General features: G+C 37.3%; 1 protein-coding gene, 1 long non-coding RNA gene and 1 pseudogene across 2 annotated transcripts; 2 read left to right on the forward strand and 1 right to left on the reverse strand.

Moving 5' to 3' along the window:
• Positions 1-2,647: 2,647 nt before the first annotated feature.
• LOC114526672 lies at positions 2,648-3,887 on the forward strand. Its single transcript, XM_028548248.1, has 4 exons — positions 2,648-2,733; positions 2,868-3,303; positions 3,373-3,544; positions 3,628-3,887. The coding sequence occupies exons 1-4, from the start codon at positions 2,653-2,655 to the stop codon at positions 3,878-3,880; spliced, it is 942 nt and encodes a 313-aa protein (XP_028404049.1). The 5' UTR covers positions 2,648-2,652; the 3' UTR covers positions 3,881-3,887.
• A 556-nt stretch (positions 3,888-4,443) lies between these two features.
• LOC114526673 lies at positions 4,444-5,108 on the reverse strand. The gene is made up of 3 exons (XR_003687359.1): positions 4,934-5,108; positions 4,622-4,864; positions 4,444-4,562 (listed from the first exon to the last, which is right to left on the reverse strand). It is a non-coding gene; the product is annotated as an uncharacterized LOC114526673 (long non-coding RNA).
• Positions 5,109-6,563: 1,455 nt separating this feature from the next.
• Positions 6,564-19,491, forward strand: LOC114526657 (annotated as a pseudogene).
• The last annotated feature ends 1,349 nt before the right edge of the window (positions 19,492-20,840 follow it).

Consider the following 20,840-nt stretch of genomic DNA (forward strand, 5'->3'; position numbering starts at 1 on the left):
TAAATCCTACTTAAGAAGTTCTATGGCTCAAGAGCGCTTAGATGGTCTAACTTTGATTTCTATTGAGAACGAAGAAATAACTCAAACATTAAAAGATGAAGTTATCAATCATTTCACTTTTGTTAATGCCAGAAGGAAAAGCCGATTTTCGTGTTCATAAAGTGTATAGGGTTTTTCGGACGGGAAATTGCCAGTTAATTTTTTATTGTGACGTGTTTACGCGTAGGACACATAGAGGCATAATCTTAACAATGTAAATAGCTTTTCTGTAGCCAAAACATGCAAGTGAAGATTGCCATTATAATATATGTCGACAATTTTTTAGTGGACCAAAAGGGGGCCACATGTGGCCTATTGACGGGGGGCCTCAAGAGGTTGCGTTACGCCACTGACCTTACTATTGGTTTATTTGTTCAAAATACAATAGACATGTGACAAATAAGGAACAACTTTTTGCATAAATGTTCCCCGACATAGATAATGAGTACTATTGTACTTTTATGTAGTCCCCAAACCATGTATATTCTATTAACTGTGCTCAAACACACTTGCCAGCAGCAACCAAGCTTCATTTGTACATGGCATCTTTAAGAGCCAGGAAGACAACACATCAAAGATTGCTTGGCATGTTTCCACAACAATATCAGAAATTACCATCCTGCCGTCCTGCTAATTCTAAATTGGAACTCCGGAGACTTAAACAACTCTCTCGTTGCAAGATAATGTAGGATGAAAGCTAGTCGTTCATTAGGTTTGATACTTGGCCTCACGTAAGTTTCACATTTTCGAATCCTGCTTTCAAAGAGGTCAACAAGGAAACCAAAGTGTTCCTTTTTCATCCGAAAATAATTAAAATATGAAGCCTCGTCTCCCAGTTCAAGCTCAGGAATCAACTAAACCAAAAAAAAGACCGAAATTATCTAGAAGTGATCGTTAAAAAGCCGAGAAATTTGTACAAATCACATACCTGATGAAAACATCCTCTCTCTTCTCTTCTGGAAATCCATGGTCTCACCCAAACTTTTTTGTGTTGTTTTCGTTTTGCTTTTCATCGAAAAAATCCGTCATTAACAGGAAAATCGCAACTACTTTTCTTTTGCGCTTATTGTTGGGCGCCATATTGAACAGATTTTTGTTTTTCTCGACTGGCATTTGCAACTTGTGACATTTTTTTACCATGCGAGTTGCGTGGAAAACGTGTCCTTCATATATATGTATATGTATATGAAATGCTAATGTCTCGGACGTTTCAGAAAGTATTGGTATTGGACCTAGAAATGATACAGAAGAAAAAGATAGAAGGTGCAGCAAATGTGACGTTCTTGCAAACAGAGTTGTAAAACTTCAAAAGAAAATCAGTTGGCTAAAAAGATAAAAAAAAAGATAAAAAAAAAGCTAAATGACAGTTTAAACATGGTAGATATATTGACTTCTTTCTAGAACCTCGATACTAAATATTAGCAATCGCTTATATTGTATTTTGAATGGAGTTCATGCCCTTTTTTTCAACAAGTGTTTTCTTGATTTTACAATCCAGTATTTTCGTGATTTAAGTCATTTAACTCGACTGCGTGTTTGATGTGCCAGCCGCCGGGTCAGACATATGAGACATTGTTTACAAGATAAGGTCAAGTTTCAAGGCACTTTGCACCCGGCAAATGCCGGTCAAATTTCAAAAATCAATGTATGCTGTTTGCCTTTGAAACTCGCTATTTTAGCTATGTGTATGTATATGTATATGTATATGTATATGTATATGTATTATTATGATGTATATGTATATGTATATGTATATGTATATGTATATGTATATGTATGTGTATATACTGGTTATCTGATATGCATTTTTTTGGGACCGACTTTCGACCAATTTTGAAAAGCTGGCTGGGGGGGTGTCACACCCCCCCACACCCCCCCTAATGTGCGCCCCTGGTCAGATGCTGAAAGTGAGGATAGTCAATCGAGTACAGAAGAAAATGAGTTTTTTGATATTGATGACATCCAGGAGATTGTAAGTGATCAGGATAATACAGATATGGACTGGCAATATGAATATGAACAGTTTCAATGAGAAGCGGAAAATGTTGATGATTCCCAGTCACGAAACACTGTTACGTAAGTTAGAGAACATGAATGATTTACAAACAAAATTCAACTTACAGAAATATATATTTAATCATGTTTAGGATGGAACCTGGTAGCCTGCCATGCGATGAACCGAAATTTATTGGTTTTTACGGCATGCTACTATCGCTGTTTACTATGTTTTGCTTCAATTGCAAGAGTCCAAATCCCAAAGTAGATATCAAGAGGAATGGCTCAATGGCTGTTGTAACTCTATGTTGTTCAGCCTGTGGAGCTATGAAAAGTTTTCAGTGGAACAGTCAGCCATATGTATTAGGAAGGCATGCAGCTGGTAACCTTATGACAAGCTTTGCTATCTTAATGTCAGGTGTTAGTATAAGCAAGGTGTTTCTACTTTTCAAGCATTTGGGCCTTTGTTCAATTACCAGTAGAGCATATTACATACACCAAAACAAATTCCTGATCGCCTGTGTGATGACGCATTGGGAAAAGTACCAAAAAACCCTTATTGAGGAACTGAAGAAAATAAAGGATGCTACTTGGTCTGGCGATGGTCGTTTTGATTCAATGGGCCATAGTGCCAAGTATGGTGCTTACTCTATGTTCTGCAATAGTATTTCCAAAATTGTCCATTTTGAAATCAGACAGGTAAACTATAGACTATTTAAATTAAATGTCAAATTAATTCAATACATAATTAGTTCAATTTACTTGGCTTGGAGTTTCATAAGCAATGTTGACTACAGCAGGTTGTTGCACACCCTCCATTTCTTTTTGTATAGTCAAATCAGTCAGGTAGCAGCAATGCCATGGAATTGGATGGAGCTCAACGGTGCTTCCAATTTCTGAAGGATAATGGACTGAAAATTCCAATATTTATCAGTGATCGGCATAAAGGGATCGCAAAGTGGATCAGAACTACTGAAAAGGAAACCCAACACTTCAATGATTTGTGGCATGTTTCCAAAGGACTTTCCAAAAACATCTTGAAAGCTAGCAAAGAAAAAGGATGCGAGTTGTTGGCATTGTGGATGAAAGGTATCCGTACCCATTTGTATTGGAGCGCTATGTCTACAAAGATGGGATATGGGGATATGATTGTAGCGAAATGGAAATCCATTGTCAGGCATATTGCAAACAAGCATGAAAATCACCCTGATGAGTTGTTTCCACAATGTGCTCATGACGAACTTGATGATCGTCTTTGGATTCAAAATGGTATGTATTAACTTTTAGATAGTTTTGTACCTTCTATTCTTTCTATGAATTTGTTTATTTCATCTGCAGGAACAAAAGCCTTCCAGCAGCTTTCCTCCATTTTGCTAAAAAAAACAATGCTAAAGGATGTTAGACGACTATCCTCTGAAGCACAAACCAGCTGCCTAGAAGGTTTTCATTCAACATTAAATGGCTGGCATCCAAAGATGACCCACTTTTCATGGCTTGGCACCTACTGCAGGTAAAAGAATTATTGCTAAATCTATACAATATCTTTCCTGTTTCACTTGTAACTTTTAATTATAACTGATTTGCTCCATTTAGACACACCCTAGCAGTACTTCATTTTAATGAAAACCTTAACCGCCAACCGAAAACAACCAAAAATGGAACACCGTATTATAGTGTGACATACCCGAAATTTAAATTTGGGGAAGAAGTTGTGAGAACAGTTTCTTCAGCTCCATCATATAGTAAGTGTGGTGATGCTGAGCAATGTGAAGAGGAATCTATAATCAACCCCAGGTTTAACCAAAGTACTTTGATATTATCTTTCCAGACTATGTTAATGAAATAAAAATGGTCGTGATGTTTAGTTCTGAGGAAACCCTGGACAAGGTGACAAAGAAATATAAGGAAAACATCCCAGAAGCCTTGAATACAAGTTTCCCAGGTCGACTGTCCAAAACTGAAGCAATCAAACGCCAGTTGGATAGAAAGCAACTTCCTTCAACTCCATTGTTTCCTTCATGTAGGTTGTTCATGCAAACATATACAACAAGCATGGATAACACATTCTAAAAATTCCAAAATAAATTGTTAGCCTTATATTTGCAGATCAAGATGCGATGCAAGCTAGAGCTTTGGCTCTAGAAAAAGAAGCTGCTTCAACAGTTCCCACTAAAACAAGGAAAACTCCTTGCTGCAGAAAATGTGGACAGCCTATGAGGGGTCATTCAAAAAGTCAATGTTCACAAGGATCAACTGACAACCAGTCTTAAAAGCAACCTTTCTATGTAAATATAATTGTAAATACTACAGTGTAAGATAAATAATATAATTATGTGTTGAATGTTTCATACTTTCATTAGTTTCTTTGCTGTGAAGACTTGTAGCCAGCAAATTCATTGGGATTTCCTAGTGGAAATCTCTTTCTAATGTCTGTGTAGATGCATGCAGGTAAAGGTCTAGAATTTTCCCAACCAAGGCATCCACACAGCCATCGAATAATCCACCGGTATGCAACTGCTCTTAAGTATCTATAAAAAATATCCACTTATCAAAAAGTATCTATTTTGACCGAGTCAAATTGACTTACTCATTTTCATGGATCCCACGGCGCTTGTATGACCTTCCATCTTTGTCTCTCAAAAGTGGGCCAACATTTTTCAAGACTGTTGGATGGGTCATCACCGTATATTCCTCATGAAGGGTGACACAGCTTATTTTTTCAATGCTGCCATCGAACACCAGTTGATGCAAAGCAGGCCCTACCTCTCTACAACATCGGTATTCGATAGCATCTGTAAGCATTTCCGTTCGACACAAGCTACATGCGCACCTATAAAACAAGAAGTACTAATTTATTTCACAACGAAATAAGAGAAAAAACTTCAATTTGATAACTTACCATTCTTCCAATTGAGCCGTTCCTTCGAATCTCGCTTCCAACGTCCGAGGGTCGATGCCATCTGCGTCGTCTTCGACAGACACGAAATTCTCCTCGGCGTCGTTTGCCAAAGGCTCGTTTTCATAAGGATTCACAACCGAGTTTACAACTAGTGTATCCTCATCGCCGGAATCCGAACGCAAATTTTCATTTTCAGCGTCAGATTTCTCGCTTTCGAAACTCGTTCGCTCTCACTGCTTGATAAACTCATGTTTATTCATGAATATATTCAGCGCATCTATCAAAACACTAGCAAAGCTATGCTCTTACTTCGACTTCCGTCCTTTTAATTACGTCACACCGGCATCATATATCAGGAATAAAAATTCGCACGCATAACCTAACTTTGAGGCAAAATCTATTTGTGTTCCCATTATTCGATTTTGATAAAAGATATACCAAATTGATCAGGAAAGTTTGAATTATCCAATAAAGAAAAAAAAAAGGTACCCAAAATTTCGTTTCAGTAGCACTTTAATTCCTTTGCATGTTTATCCAGAAAGAGGGAATCTACAAACCAAAAGAGCGTAACGTTAGGAATAAAATACAATTAGTCTAAAATATGTCGTAAAAGAGGAGCGAGTACAAAAACAGAATAAAAAACTTACCAAATTAATGTGCTGATGATAATATTTTTACACATACAGTGACAATAAATATAATAATAACATAGAGAAACATACAATAAACATTAAGGAATAAAGATAATAATTTATTACAGAATAAAGGGGTTATGAGATCTACATCACAATCCGAAGTCCAATTTCAAACCTATAATATGGTTTGTCAATTTAAAATGCACTGCTGTTGGTAGTCTGTGCTAAATGATCTAGCCGGTATTGTAAATTAGCTGATGATTTCAAGCTTGTTAATCACTCATATGTCATGGGTTCAACGATGCAAGATGAAAGAGACTTCACTCTGCTTATAGCCACGTATGAAATTCCAGCAGTTCTTTTCCAATATCTATCCAAGCCTTTAGAAGAGTTAATCATTGTCTCTTGTGTATTGTTAGAGCCCAGGCGAGTCTTAGAGGCAACTGTTGCCGTTCATGAAAACCTGTTTCTGACTGTGATGAGACTGTGATGAGACTGTGATGAAACTGTGATGAAATTTAAACTGAAAATGCTTCAACCTATTTTAATATATACAAACAAAAAAAAACCTATAATTGCATTGAAATATTCTGTATGTTAAATCAGTTGTCGTCCATATCAATGTCCTCTTCACATTCACTTTCATTATCTTCACTATCACTTCGCTCTTTCTCATCATTTGATCCATCATCGATATCACCACTACCATTAAAATGCCACTAACCCCCTATTTTTTTTTCCCATGAAATAAATTACCATTATTTATGGAGTACAAAACTGGAGAAATTTTTTCAATCGATTAAATCCTCGCGATTTTATGCCCTCTCAAAGTTGGTAAAATTGCCCAAAAATCGTCGCCATTTTGTTCCACGAGCGCTAGTTGATTGATTAGAGCTTTGACGTCATTTGGTGAACCTGCTGTTTTTATCAACACTAATAAAAGTGTTAGGTTACAGTGCTATGCAAGTTTGCTAGGCGGGTGAACAAGGGAGAAAATGCCGAAAAGATGCGTTGTTGCTGGTTGTAGCAACATAGGAGATAAGGAAAAAGAAATATCGTTACATGCTATTCCTTTTTTGGGGGATGAACGAGCGGAAGCAAAAAAAAGACGAAAGAAATGGACTGACTTTGTAAGCCTCAAACGCGCAAAATGGACGCCGACGGCGTATTCAGTCATATGCTCTGAACATTTTAAACCTGAAGATTTCTCGCGACAATTTTCGCATGTCGAAGGTGAAAGCACCGTTGCCAACAGATGGCTCAAAAGGGACGAGATCGGTATTTGCGTATTCCCAACAATCATGCCACCGACTGACACGCCAAAAACTTCAGACAGGGACAAAAGAATGGTATGCTAATTCACATTTATTTTATTTACATAACTTTGCGTAACTTTGAATCTGTTCGACTGATATAATTTGAACTGATATTAAAAAGGCGCTTAAGCTGCCATAAAGTATAAATTGACCGAAGCATATATATAAGAAAAACACATTTGAAAGTCTGAACTTTGTTTGTCATTAGTTCATAGTAATGATGGTATCATGTGGCTTTTTGTTTCACATGCAACTTGATACAATTTTTAACTGTTTTGTAGATCTTAAAGGAAGCAATAACCATGCAAAGAGGGCCAGAATCGAGTTCTACCACTGAGCCAACCACGTGCAAAGAAATTGACCTATCAAACAATCCAAGCACTAGTCAAGAGAGGGATGATTTTAAGACCCCTGACCCTGAACCTGATCAAATTACTGCCTCATCCGAGTTGCCACCTGCATGCAGGGATTGTGAACACCTTTTAGCAGAGAACAAAAAACTGTCCAGAAATGTGACAACATTGGGGGCAATTGTAAAAAAAAGACAAAATGAAGTCAAAACATACAGGAGAAAAAGTAGGAATAAAGTTACCTTCTATTGCAATTTGCAAATCAGTTTAGTAGGACAGTTCTCAAATTTTCTGTTTGGAAATAAAAACTGCCTATGATGTGATGTGCCCATTGTATTGTTTTATTGTGACAAAGAGTCCTTTAATTTTTAGTTAAAAATTTGGAATCAAGAATAAAAAGGGTAAAAACAGCTGCAAACAGTGCAGAGAAATACAAAGGGGTAGAAGAAGCCATTGCTGTTGAAAGTGATGAAAATGAGGATGAAGAGGAGTATGAAATGGATGTTGAATACCCAGAAGAGGAAAGTAGCTCTTAAATATCCCAGTATGAAACAGAAACAGAAACTTCTGAAACTGAGGATTCAATTAACTTAGAAATGTAAGTCTACATTCGTATGAATTTTCAAAAGTTCAAATGGTTTTTTTAACTATCACAATTACAATTTTTTGTACATTCTTATTATTTGTTGAGTGATGTATTTTGCAATTTCTTTATCTTATAGATTACCTCTGGCAGGCACAAACCTTCGGACTGAACCTAAGCATATTGTGTTTCTTTCCAAGTTACTTCAATTGTTCAAGTTCTGTCAAAAATGCAAACATGACAACTCTGAGATAGAGGTGAAAGAATGTGGAACTAGTATTTCAATAAAATCAAAATGCCCTTCATGTAATCAGGAGATGGAATGGCATAGTCAGCCATATATGCCTGATTCCAAATCACAAATAAGAGCGGGTAATTTCCTCCTAAGCTTCTCAATACTAGTCAGCGGAGGATCACCTGGGAAGACTCTAAAGCTTTGCAAACATATGGGACTTGGTTGCATCAGTTTGAAAACATACTACATATATCAGAGGGTAAGTAAAAGGACATAAACATGTATATAAATAATTCAAAATGGATTGCCTAAATACTTTACCAGCATGTCCCGAACACTTCAATACCGGTACTATATTTATAGATGTAATTAGATAGTTAATACTGCAATAGTATGAACTTATACAATTGTGAACTGTGAATTAAAACTTGGCTCAAGTAACAAAATAAATTGGTCATTCCCAGTTGTACACAAAGGGTACTTATAAATACGAAGATGAAGATGAAGGCAAGCTATTGATTTGCGATGAAGCAGCAGTATGTTCCGAGCTATTTTACCATCGTAAATGCTACCAGAAACTGACAAATAAAAGAGTAATCGAAATGGCGGAAAAACGAGTGGGAAAAAAAGAGAAAAGTTTAGAGAAAAAAAACGAACCAGCAAGAAAATCACGTCGAAGCTCAACCGAGACATCAGCATCAACCAGTGAAAATGTTAAAGCGAAAAGTACTGGAATACTCCCACAGATATGTATAATATGCAAAAGAAAAGAATTATACTACAATGACAAGCTAGTAAGCTAGTAACTATGATGTATACAACACAAGGTATATAATAAAACATGCATACACAAGAAATTTCAAAAGGTTATGCTCTCTGAAGGAGGTCAGAAGGTCCATATTTTTATCATACAACCAACACCGTACTTATAAATAAGGGTAATTACTTTTTCTGGTTTAGGAGAAATTACTTCCAGCAATCAATATCTGTTGGGAGCAATACCAAAAAAATGCTTTAGAGAAAATTAAAAAGAAGGTGGTGATGAGATTGTTGTTGCTGGAGATGGCAGACATGACAGTATGGGTCATAGTGCCAAGTTCTGTGCTTATACCATGTTCTGTTGCAATATACCTATGATAAATCACTTTGGGATTGTTCAGGTACCTAAATATTGCATAAGATACTCTTGTATCTAAAAAGTAGTCCTATTAATATTATTGATAATGTATTGCATTTTAATTAAATTTAGAGAAATGAAGCTGGAAGCAGTCCTGCCATGGAATTCTTGGTTTTCAAGAAGTGCATAGACGACCTTATTGGCTGGGACTTGTTGATCACAACATTCATTTCTGATAGGCACAAGTCTATCTCCAGTCACAGGAAGAAAGTGTTGAAGCACATAACACACTATTTTGATATTTGGCATCTAAAGAAAAGTGAGTGAGATAGGGGAACATTGAAATAGTGTTTACTAATGATTTGAACTATAGTTGTTTCAAGTTGAAACAAGTTGTTTCCATTTTCATAGAAATTCGTAAAGTGCTGTCAAAGATACCAAAGGAGAAAGGCTTTGAATTGAAGACTTATAGGCCATCAGCCACTCACTAGATTTATGAATTTTCGTTGCACCCCAACGGAGACTACAATTTAACCATTAAAAATAACGCTTTTGTGTCCATATAACACGATTTAAAATGTGACTAGATTCGGCATGCAGTTTTAATCAAAATGAGCTCAAAGTTGAAGTATCTTCAAAATTTTCATCGCAATTTGCTGTGCATGTAGTTCCACGCGTTTTCACGAATGAGTTCTGGCATGCTATTGGACAACTTTGTATCTTGCCAAGGTCAAAACATAGAGCTGTCATGGCGGACACAATACAAGACAAAGAGAACCGATGTTTTATTCATTTTAATAGCACAATATCAAAGGATGACGAGATTTTAATTACGGCTACTAGGACGTCATTGTGTAAGATTGTTGAGTGTAGATCACAATGGATTGTTTTGAATGGCGAAGCCAGAGAAGTAAGTGAACAAAGTTTTGAATACATGAACGAAGATGAAGGCAAGCTATTGATTTGCGATGAAGCAGCAGTATGTTCCGAGCTATTTTACCATCATAAATGCTACCAGAAACTGACAAATAAAAGAGTAATCGAAATGGCGGAAAAACGAGTGGGAAATAAAGAGAAAAGTTTGGAGAAAAAAAACGAACCAGCAATAAAATCACGTCGAAGCTCAACCGAGACATCAGCATCAACCAGTGAAAATGTTAAAGCGAAAAGTACTGGAATACTCCCACAGATATGTATAATATGCAAAAGAAAAGAATTATACTACAATGACAAGGTAAGCTAGTAACTATGATGTATACAACACAAGGTATATAATAAAACATGCATACACAAGAAATTTCAAAAGGTTATGCTCTCTGAAGGAGGTCAGAAGGTCCATATTTTTATCATACAACCGACACTGAGCAAGGTAATAGGGATCTGATTTTTTTACTGACACCTTGCCAAATGTCCTACATAATGGCTTTATATTTATACCATTGTAACAAATATTATTTACCATTAATTTATACCAGAATTCAAGAAAACGCACAGTACAATATTTAACCCAGTGTGAAACAATCAATTGTGGTCAACTACGTGAGGCAGCAGAACAAAAGAAAGACGAAGATATTCTGATCCATATTAGAGATGAAGATGTGTAGCAATTGAAGTGTGCTACCACAAGACTGTTACAAGAACTATACGTTTTGTCAAAGGAAACATTGACGATCCTGTTGATTCAGATGATACTGTATAAAGTCTCTGTAAAGAAATCGTCGATGATCGAATTTGCAAAAACAAGGAACTTGTATTTATGACAAATTGGTGGAAAGTGTTTCGAAAGTACATTATTAGTATGAAGAAAATCAGGAAGATCACAGTACAGGGCAAGCAAATTAAAGAGACGGTTGCAGAAAAGTCCCACAGCTAGTGTTCATGCTCCGACAAGACGAAACAGAAGTGAAATTGTCTTTGCTGAAGACCTTTCAGCTGGTACATTCGCTGAACAGTTTAGTGATGCACCAGAAGATGAGAGTTCCAACATAGATGAGATAGAGGAGGATGTGTCAGTTAACCCAACCCAAGAAAGTGAATCAGTAGACTTGTTTCGAGCTGCTTTGGTCTTAAGGAACACTATAAAGGATGTTCCTTCACTTCAGTGTCAATGGCCCCCAACTACCGATGATTTCAATGAAGATGCAATTTTACAAGCGGTCCCTACACAACTGTTTAACTTCCTTTGCTGGTGCCTTGGTCTTTCTAATGTACCATCTTTGGAGTCATTAAGGGACTCAATTGCGGACAAAGATGCTTGTAAAGTGGATTCAATTGCACAGGACTTAGTGTACATTTCATTACTTAGATTATGCACAGAATGTATCTGTTTCAAGTTAAAATTACAAAGATTGTCTTGTCAGTAATGTAAGAGTTTAAATTATTTAAATCTATCCACGCCTTCATCGATTTTTTTTAAAAAATATTTGTTCATATTGTTCTGCCTGTGATAGAAAGCGAAACAGAACAGATTAGATATCAAACTACGCCCTCTTTCATGAACCCATATGGTCGAACAAATATTTTTGAAAAAAAATCGAGACGACAGACACGTTGCCTCATAGAGCGCTTCTACCGGTGGGACTATTGTTTGAAAGCGTCGGTTTGACTGTCCATCCGTAATTGGGCGTAGAGACAACACGGCGTTACCTCATTGAGCGGTCCCACCGGTCTTCAACTTCACCATTCATACACTATATACCATAATACAGCGTACGTACGTTATACGGCTACCAGCTGTGATAATGATTTCAAGGTGGAAACTCTCTAATATCAGCATTCATAAACCATATACCATACAGCATACATACTTTATACGTCTACCAGCCGTGAATATGATTTCAAGATGCAAAAACTTCAACTTCACAATTCATACACCATATACCATAATACTGGGTACGTACGTTATACAACTACCAGCCGATACCATACAGCGTACGTACTTTATACGGCTAATAGCCGTGAATATGATTTGATATCAGCATACAGCGTACGTACTTTATATGGCTACCAGTACTTTGTAGTACTTTGCAAAGGTTTTTGCATTCGACAAACCACCTGCTTTCAATATTTCTTGCAGTGTCAACCCCCCATTCATTCCTTCCATAAGACGTCGATGCCGGCCTAGCGCTATTTCCAGAAAATGTGGTCACATCGACACCCGCATCTTTTAAAACAGATTTTATCCACTTGCTGATTGTGCTACTCCCAACTGGCTGATTAGATTATGGACAGAATGTACACTTAGATTATGGACAGAATGTACCTGTTTCAAGTTCAAAGTACAAACGTATGATCTCAAGGTTTTTAAAAAGAAAATAAAATAGAATACAATAAAAAGAATAAAATCTTCTTATATGGGGCCATGTGGGTGATGGATTTGCTTTCAAACAAATAGCCCAATCTCACAAAATAACACAACTTACACAAGAAACATTTAAAATTTAAACATCAAATATGGTGACCAGTATGTAATTTGAAGTGCACCTACGAGGAATTTCCTTGATACAAATTGTGCAGCCATGCATGCTCGAGAAAGGATGGATACACTTACAGGTAAGTCGGCGAAAATAACTGTTTAATTTAAACTACGCAAATTGATCAAATTTACCGATAGAGAAAAGTTATCTGGGTAAGATAGCAGAAAATCTTTTAGATTTCGCGTATTTTACGGGCAACGAAGAACTTTGCCGAGCTGTCATAAATGTTAATGACATTCTTACAGACATACGTTTAGAGCGACAAAACCAAGCGCACATAACCGATTTTTTCAAGCCATCTTAGCTGAACTATAAATATAGTATCATGTTTACAACGACAATGTAGATATTAGATTGGTAATGTTTGTATATAAACTAGGAGCACATAGGTTTTACAGTGGGGTTTTTAGACTTTGTGATAATAGCTATCAATAATATTAATATAGTCATCTTTTAAAACATTATTAGAAGAATCATGTTTAAAGAAATACGAGAATATGGCATCACGGCAAAAGTGATGTACAGTCGAACCTCCCGTTAAGAGTCAGTTCAGTTTATATATCGAAGAAACGTTAAAGAGCCAGAGGTATTGGATCGGAAGAGCAAAACATACATAAAACTTACCCTGATCTTTCTTCAGATTTATGATTGTTTTGACGTGGTTTATCTACGGACTATTGTAAAGATTGCTTCGACTTTGGAAAACCTGTTTAGTGTTTATATCAAATTAAACAACACGTGCAATCCGTTCCCAGAGTCAGGAGGTCAGTCTATAAGAAAATTTCAAGAAAGAAAGTTTATTTTCGAGTCTAGGTTTCCTGCGACCCAATTGATGGCTGCGATAGTTTGTGCTGTGAAAAAGTCTTACGACTCAAGTCCACGTCAAAATGTGCTCCACAACAAACTCCTGGGTCCCGTAACTCTGGGGCGTAAAATGAAATATCTCCATTTTACAACCAAACATTTAATTTAAATGTGTGTTGCCATATTTCTTGTCCCTTGCGCGGCTAGTTCCGGGATTTGGGAAAGGGATAATTACGCTGTAATACAGTCTGGGGAAACCCACACGATTGCACTGTATCAGCGTAATTACAAGATGTACAGGCTATATTTCCCCTTGTTGAGGCTTAATTTTGTACTAAGAAAGCATTTATCACTTTGTGGTGGCGGATTCTTACCCAATGTGGTTGTTTTACATATTGAATTATTGGATTATCAAGCTGTGTATATCCTCACATCGCGCTGCCATATGTACGTTGTCAATGAACAACCAATCAGGATAGCTTGGAGGATTGGGTGCAGGATTTTTTGAAGGCTCAAAATAAGCATGTTCCAATCTCTTAGAAAGAAATCAAACGTTAATATATACTTCCATTTGCAAAAATCTGCAAATAACAATAGTTTGTATTTCTTGCAAGGTCCTGAAAAGAAAACAGTTTTTGTTAAGCTTGGTTTTCATCGTTGCATGGTGCAATAAAGAACATCGCTGATAGAGATACATTTATTAAAAAAGCAGTTCCTCAAAAAGAATCGAGCAGCTCCTCGAAAAGAATCGTTAACTTGGCTTACCTGGGTTGGACAACCTGCCTTGTATAAATTTGCTTGGACCCTACTGTAATACAGTCTGGGGAAACTCACACGATTGCACTGTATCAGCGTATCGGCTATGTTTAAGCCAACACACTCACGTTAGAGTTCTCTCTAAATCACCCTCTAACAATCACGACTTACACGATTCTATATCTAGATAATCATGCACCACCCTATATTTGTGTTCAATTGAATGCTCGTAATTCAAACATAAGATGATAAATTGCATAGATTCTCAAAGATTTGCTCGATTTTTACGCCTGGAATGTTTTGAAGCAATGCTCGTTGCTCCTCGTTTCTTTACATCGTGAATAATGTTCAAGGCTCTACAGCACATGCGCAGTTGCGACGTATAAGAAAGAATCGGGTATTCCGGGGGGCAATTCTGCGCAAATCCCCTTGAAACAAAACCCAAACCGCCGAAAAATTCCCCAATATCTTGGTGGACTTAGCAAAAGGGATGTAGAGCATTAATAAATAAAACAAGTTAAACTGATTTACAAACTTTAAATTACTGATCATATCATATACAAAAAGGTACTACACGCATAAAGCAAACTACCGACACTATGACTGACTGACTGACTTAGGGGCCGATTAAATGGACCAGGCTAGCCCGGCAAACCGGGCTGGCCAGCTTTGCCGGGCTAGCCCGTTTCCTATATTATCGCAAGCAATTTTGACGTTTCGATTACATGCGGACTTTCAGCCCGGTTATGTCAACCGGGCTAGCCTGTCTTGCCGGGCTGAAAGTTAGCATGTAATCGTTTCAGGGGAATTCGTCAACACATGCACAGTGTTACACACATGCATAAACACCAATGGCTTCTGCGTTTGCTAAATTTTCTTCGTTTGCTAAATTTCAGCCCGGCAAAAAATTACTCATATAATCGTTTGCTAAATTTCAGCCCGGCAAAGCGGGGCCCGGTCCACGTAATCGGCCCCTTACTGACTCGTTTGAATTTTTGCCACTCATCACAATGCCTGTAGAAGTTTCTGCAGGAGTGGCGCGTAGCTGGCTACGAAGATATGCCCAAAAATCATTCTCGCACTTTCCACTTACCCTTAAATTTTTTGCCCGGGAAGAAATGGCCATAAAGCCCATCCATGGATAACTTCGGGCTAGTTAGCTGATTATGTCCACTTAGTACTACTACTGTAAAGTATATTTGGAAGTAACATGAACTAAGTAAAAAAATGTATTTCGTATCCGAGAGTAAATTTGATTTTTCATTCACAGATGCATTGCCAGATATTATTCACAACTGGACAGTACAAAGGCAAAGTGAATATGGCTTTTCATCCATCGCGTGCGACCAGACCATAGAACAGACCTTCAATCGAGAGTCCAAAACGAAGGGTGGTGTCACTGGAATAATGCTGAATCGCGCTGCTCTAAACCGTTGGATTCTTTCACAGTCCCAAAGAGTTGGAATAGCCAAACAATGCAAAGTTATGGCCGGTTTAGAGAAGAAAACAAGGTTATTTCCGATTTATTATTTTAGTAACAAGATTCTGTTCCGGTAATCATGCTGTCACGCAAAGCAATGCATAGTTATACTGAGTCGCCATAGATTTTGTTGTAGTCTATCTTAGCGATGTCTAGCTAACATTAGTCAATATCTCACGCATTGAAAAAATAAAAAATTAAGTACAGTACCTCTGTTTATAGTTAATACTTAAATTAGCTTATAATTAGATAATAATTATTCAATTTCAGAGCGCGAAAGGATAACAATGTTTCCAGAATCAGTGCTGATGAAAAGCAAGTACTGCAGGTGATCGACACAATTCGCGAAATGGTAGATCCGTTCAAGAATGACCCAGAAGATAACGACCTCGTAAACCTTTCCAGTGGTGTTGTTGCACCGAACGACATTGTCGCTGATCTGTCAGGCGCATTTGACAAAGGGAATGAGGCGTTCGAACAGTTTGTTTCTAACAAGTTACTTGTCGAGGAACCAGATATATTTGATCCTATCCCTAAGCAGAAACTCAAAACATTCGCATCAACTAAGAAGCCAGTCTCAAGGCTCACATCAAAGGGTCAGGTTGTATCATTGAAAGCGGATAGAAGTACATTCGCCAGGCTTTTCATGATCGGACAGAAGAGATCGATCGATGTACCAGAGATACTCTCGTTTTGTCTTGGCCCCTATCCCCTTTTGTTGGCAACAGTGTTTGGAAATATTTGTAAAACAACGAAGTCGAAGTTATTACATATTTTCGAATCGGACTTCTCCGATTGTGTCGTAGATTCTGTTCCTCGTGGCGGTAGTGTTCTCCTCGATGCAATGGCCATACTACAGTCAACCGTCGTTGTACCAGAGACATATGGTGAGCTTGCTGATGTCATCCTTGCACAAATAATTGCTATTGCATGCAAGTTCAACGCATCGCGTGTTGATATAGTTGCGGACCGGTACCTGCAACACAGCATAAAAAATGCAGAGCGAGAAAAACGAGCGTCTTGTGGCACAAGTAACGTACGTATCTACGGGAAAGATCAGAAAGTATTTAAACCGTGGAAGAAGTTCCTTTCAAGTGGCAGCAATAAAGAGAATCTGATCGCCTTTTTGTTGGAATCTTGGTCAGTGGTTGACCAACAGTCTTTGGGTGGACTTCAGTTGTTTGTGACGCCAGGTGAACACTGCACGAAGCTATATTCTGTTGGTGACGGTATTGTCCAGGAGAAAGTGGATGAACTCTTATGCTATCATGAAGAGGCAGACACAAGACTATTGCTACATGCAGTGCATGCCGCACGTTCAGGCAACCAAACTATTGTAATTAAATCATCGGACACAGATGTGTTTATTCTGACATTATTCTTTAAGCTGACTTTGCCCGAACCTTCCATCTTTATGCACACTGGCACTGGAGATCGAAGCAGGATAATTTCAGTCGACATTATATCGAGAGGTATCAGCCATGAGCTGAGTTCTGCTTTGCCCGGATTTCATGCATTCACAGGTAAAGTATCAAACAAAAAGGGTTTTTGTCAAGCAATGATACAATATTTACACATCTTAATATAAACATTATTATATCATTTAGGTTGTGATTACACCAGCTCATTTCATGGTAAAGGGAAGGCAAATGCTCTTAAGTTGACTCGATCAAACGAAGAGTTTGTTTCAGCGTTTTCCGACCTGGGCTCTTCAGAAGTGGTTTGCGAACAAACAATCAACCACCTGGACCTGTTTACCTGTCGTCTTTTTGGAGATCAAACAGCAACAACCGTGAATGAAGCCAGGTATAACGCGTTCACTAAGGGAAAATTTGGCGAAGACTGTCCACCTCCTAATAAAGACGCTCTTCTGTTACACATAATTCGTGCCAATTAGGTCGCTTACATCTGGCGCCGATGCCTGAGTCCCACAATCAATCCTCCTGATTTTTGCAACCATAGGTGGCTAGTGGACGAAAGTGGCGATGTAAGAGTCAAGTGGTTGTCCTGTTTACCTGCGATGGACAACATTCTTGAAAGTGCCAGTTGCAATTGCAAAACTGGTTGCAAGAATAGAAAGAAGATCTGACATGCACCGAGTTATGTGGTTGCGCTGAGTGTGAAAACCAGAAAAAGCCAATGAGGATAATTACCAGGATGTCGAGATGGATATATATATATATATATATATATATATATATATATATATTATTTTGGATAGTACTATTAAGCCTTTGTAGCCCTTGTGTTGAAAGAATTTCAGGTATATATTGATGCATACTTGTAAATATTTATATACAATTTTTACATTACTTGTCTTAACTTATATGAGCTTTTTCACTGCACTGTACCTAGTTTAGAAGAAACAAAATGGCTGCCAAGATGGCGGAAAAAAGCAATTTACATAAAAAATTTTTTTTGAAAACTGCACGTTTTCGGCGGTACAACATTTGTGTTTTTTGATTGAAATACATAACTGAATGATATAACGTTGAAATTTTGTAGTCTCTGGGGGGGGGGTGCAACGAAACTTATTTTCCAGTCGTTTTCTGGCCAGTGGCTGATGGCCTATTAGCTGAATGAATCAAGTCATGTCTAAATCACCTTCACTGGAGTGCCACATCAACCTATGATTGTAATGGCTTGGTCATATGGGCCAAGTTTAAAGCATTTATGAGTCATGTTGTGAATGAGCACTGTGATTTAGAAGATCCTCTCTTCAACCAATGTGCTCATGGAGATATTGGTTCTAGGAAATGGCTAACAAAAGGTAATTTACTTGTATATAATATATCCACAGAGCAAATTTGGGTATATTAGCGGTACCTAATTTTTTGCCACTTCAAAATGTAACATTGTAAATCTCATTTGTAACATTCACCACATATAGGAACCTTATTACATGATCGACTGTGTGCAGAGCTGACAAAAAAAGCCCTGGTCGCTGGTATAAAGAAAGCTTCGCCATTAGCCCAAACTAGTTGTCTGGAAGGTTTCCATTCAGTGTTAAACCACTTTGCCCCAAAAATGTTGGCATATTCGTACACTGGAATGTATTGCCGGTATGTGTACTCAATGTATTTACTCTATGAACCAGTTCTAATCTGTGTACACAGTCCTTATTGCTAGTGATATTGCAAGTACTATCGCACAATATTACTTTTCAAGTTACTGTATTTTCAGTACAGGTTTAACACCAGATATTACATTGTTTTCCATCATGGTATGGCAGTAGACAGGATCAAAACATCCTTGAGACATACACTATTATAGTCATAATTTACATAAAATTCAAATTTGGTAGGCATATCTTGGCAGCTGTTCATTTCAACTGCAACCTTCAAAGAGATGTTCAGTTACACAAGACGACCAACCAGAAGAGGATTGCAGTATCATATCCAAAGTTCAAAAATGGTGAAGCAGTTGTTCGAGACGTCAGAGTAAAGCCAAATTTTGGTAAACTTTTTTTTTCTAATTTTATTATCCATCATGGATATCCATTATCGTACACTAATTTTAGCCAAACACTGTATTGATCCATGAACAGTATATACTTATTGATCCATGTACAGTATATCACATTAATAAATACTTTGATTTGTACAGAATATGTTGAAGAAATATTTCAGACTTTGCTCAATGCTACCAAAGACAATCTGAAAAAGGCAGCTAAGCAACTCAAAGAGCCACCACCTATGAATGTTATACTTAACAAGCAATCAAAAGGCAAGGCAATTAAAAAAGAGGAGAGGAAAAAGATGATTGTGAAAGATGTCCCTCCAACCACACCAGGTATTTATTTGTAAACATGGAAACCCATCATTTTTATTACACTGAATGGTGTCTTTGTGAGTTTGTCACATACACATCCACTGTAATCAAGCATGGTTGCTTATTTCAATTACATTTCTTACTGTAGTTTCACAAGTTGCACCGAAAAAGACAAAAACAGCACCAAAATGCAGGGCATCTAAACAACCCATGAAAGGACACAAATTTGTAGCAGACTGTCCAAGGAATGCAAAGAGCACATGATAGTGATCACAAATGAGGCATTTAAGGGAGGAAAACATATTATGAGACATTATTTCACATTGGACTATTGCTAATATTACAAAATAATTTAGGTTACGCTAATAAACAGGTGGGATTTACTGGGTGGATACTTTGTAGGGATATATTGGGAGGTTACTTATTGAAAAAGTGTTGCTTATTATTGAATGGGTTTAATGGGGTGGGATTTAATTTAAGGGTGGAGATATTTGTTTATTTAATTAATAAATTATAATTTTTGCCATGCATGTAATAATTTTAAATTTAATCAAATATTTCATCCTCATCCATTTCAAATCCAGTGAATGTTTCCTCTGTTGTAAGTGGGAGTTTTTTTCTTATTGCATGGTATGCACATGCAGGCAGTGGGATCCTTTTCCTTCCAATTACACCATACACCAACCTTGTAAAACTCCTGTATGCCACACTTCGTGGAAGATGTGAAGAAATATTATCTATAGCTACAAGAACAACTATAAGGGCATCCATAATTTCCAAATTTTGGTACATTAAACATTCTTTGTGAAATAAAATTTTATGATGTAAGAGATTCATAAAGATGTACATTAGCAATAACTGTTACAGCAACTTAATGGATAACAGCTCACCTTTCTTCACCAGCCAATTGTTTGTATCTTTGTTTATTTTTTGTCTTAAATGTCCATGCAGCCATTTGTAAACTCCACTTCTCAAGGCAAACAGGTCTGAACCCTGGATGCTGTGTAACACAAATAACGTTGTCCTCACCAGCCAAATCCTGCTGTACGATTTCACTGCACAAGGCCTCTTGGCACTTATCCAGCTCACAACAGCAATTGCATTCTTCCCACTTGCTTAAAAATTCTAGGCTACAATTTCCACATTTGCAACTAGTAAAATGTATGTAAATTTGCAAACATAATGACTTTGCTTATTAAGAGCCCATATGCCAAAATGTAAATAAACAAATTGAAATTGTATCGTATAGTTAGTATGGTATCATTCATCATTAATGTTAAATAGTTTACCATTCCTTAAGTTCTGTCGTTCCATGCAAACGCTTCGACATATTGTTTTTAATTTTCTCGTTTGCCCTCATATTTTCTTCATATTCTTTTGTCCA

The sequence above is a fragment of the Dendronephthya gigantea genome, unplaced genomic scaffold, assembly GCF_004324835.1.
Source record: "Dendronephthya gigantea isolate DGI-Jeju-01 unplaced genomic scaffold, DenGig_1.0 000040F, whole genome shotgun sequence".
NCBI lineage: Eukaryota > Metazoa > Cnidaria > Anthozoa > Malacalcyonacea > Nephtheidae > Dendronephthya > Dendronephthya gigantea.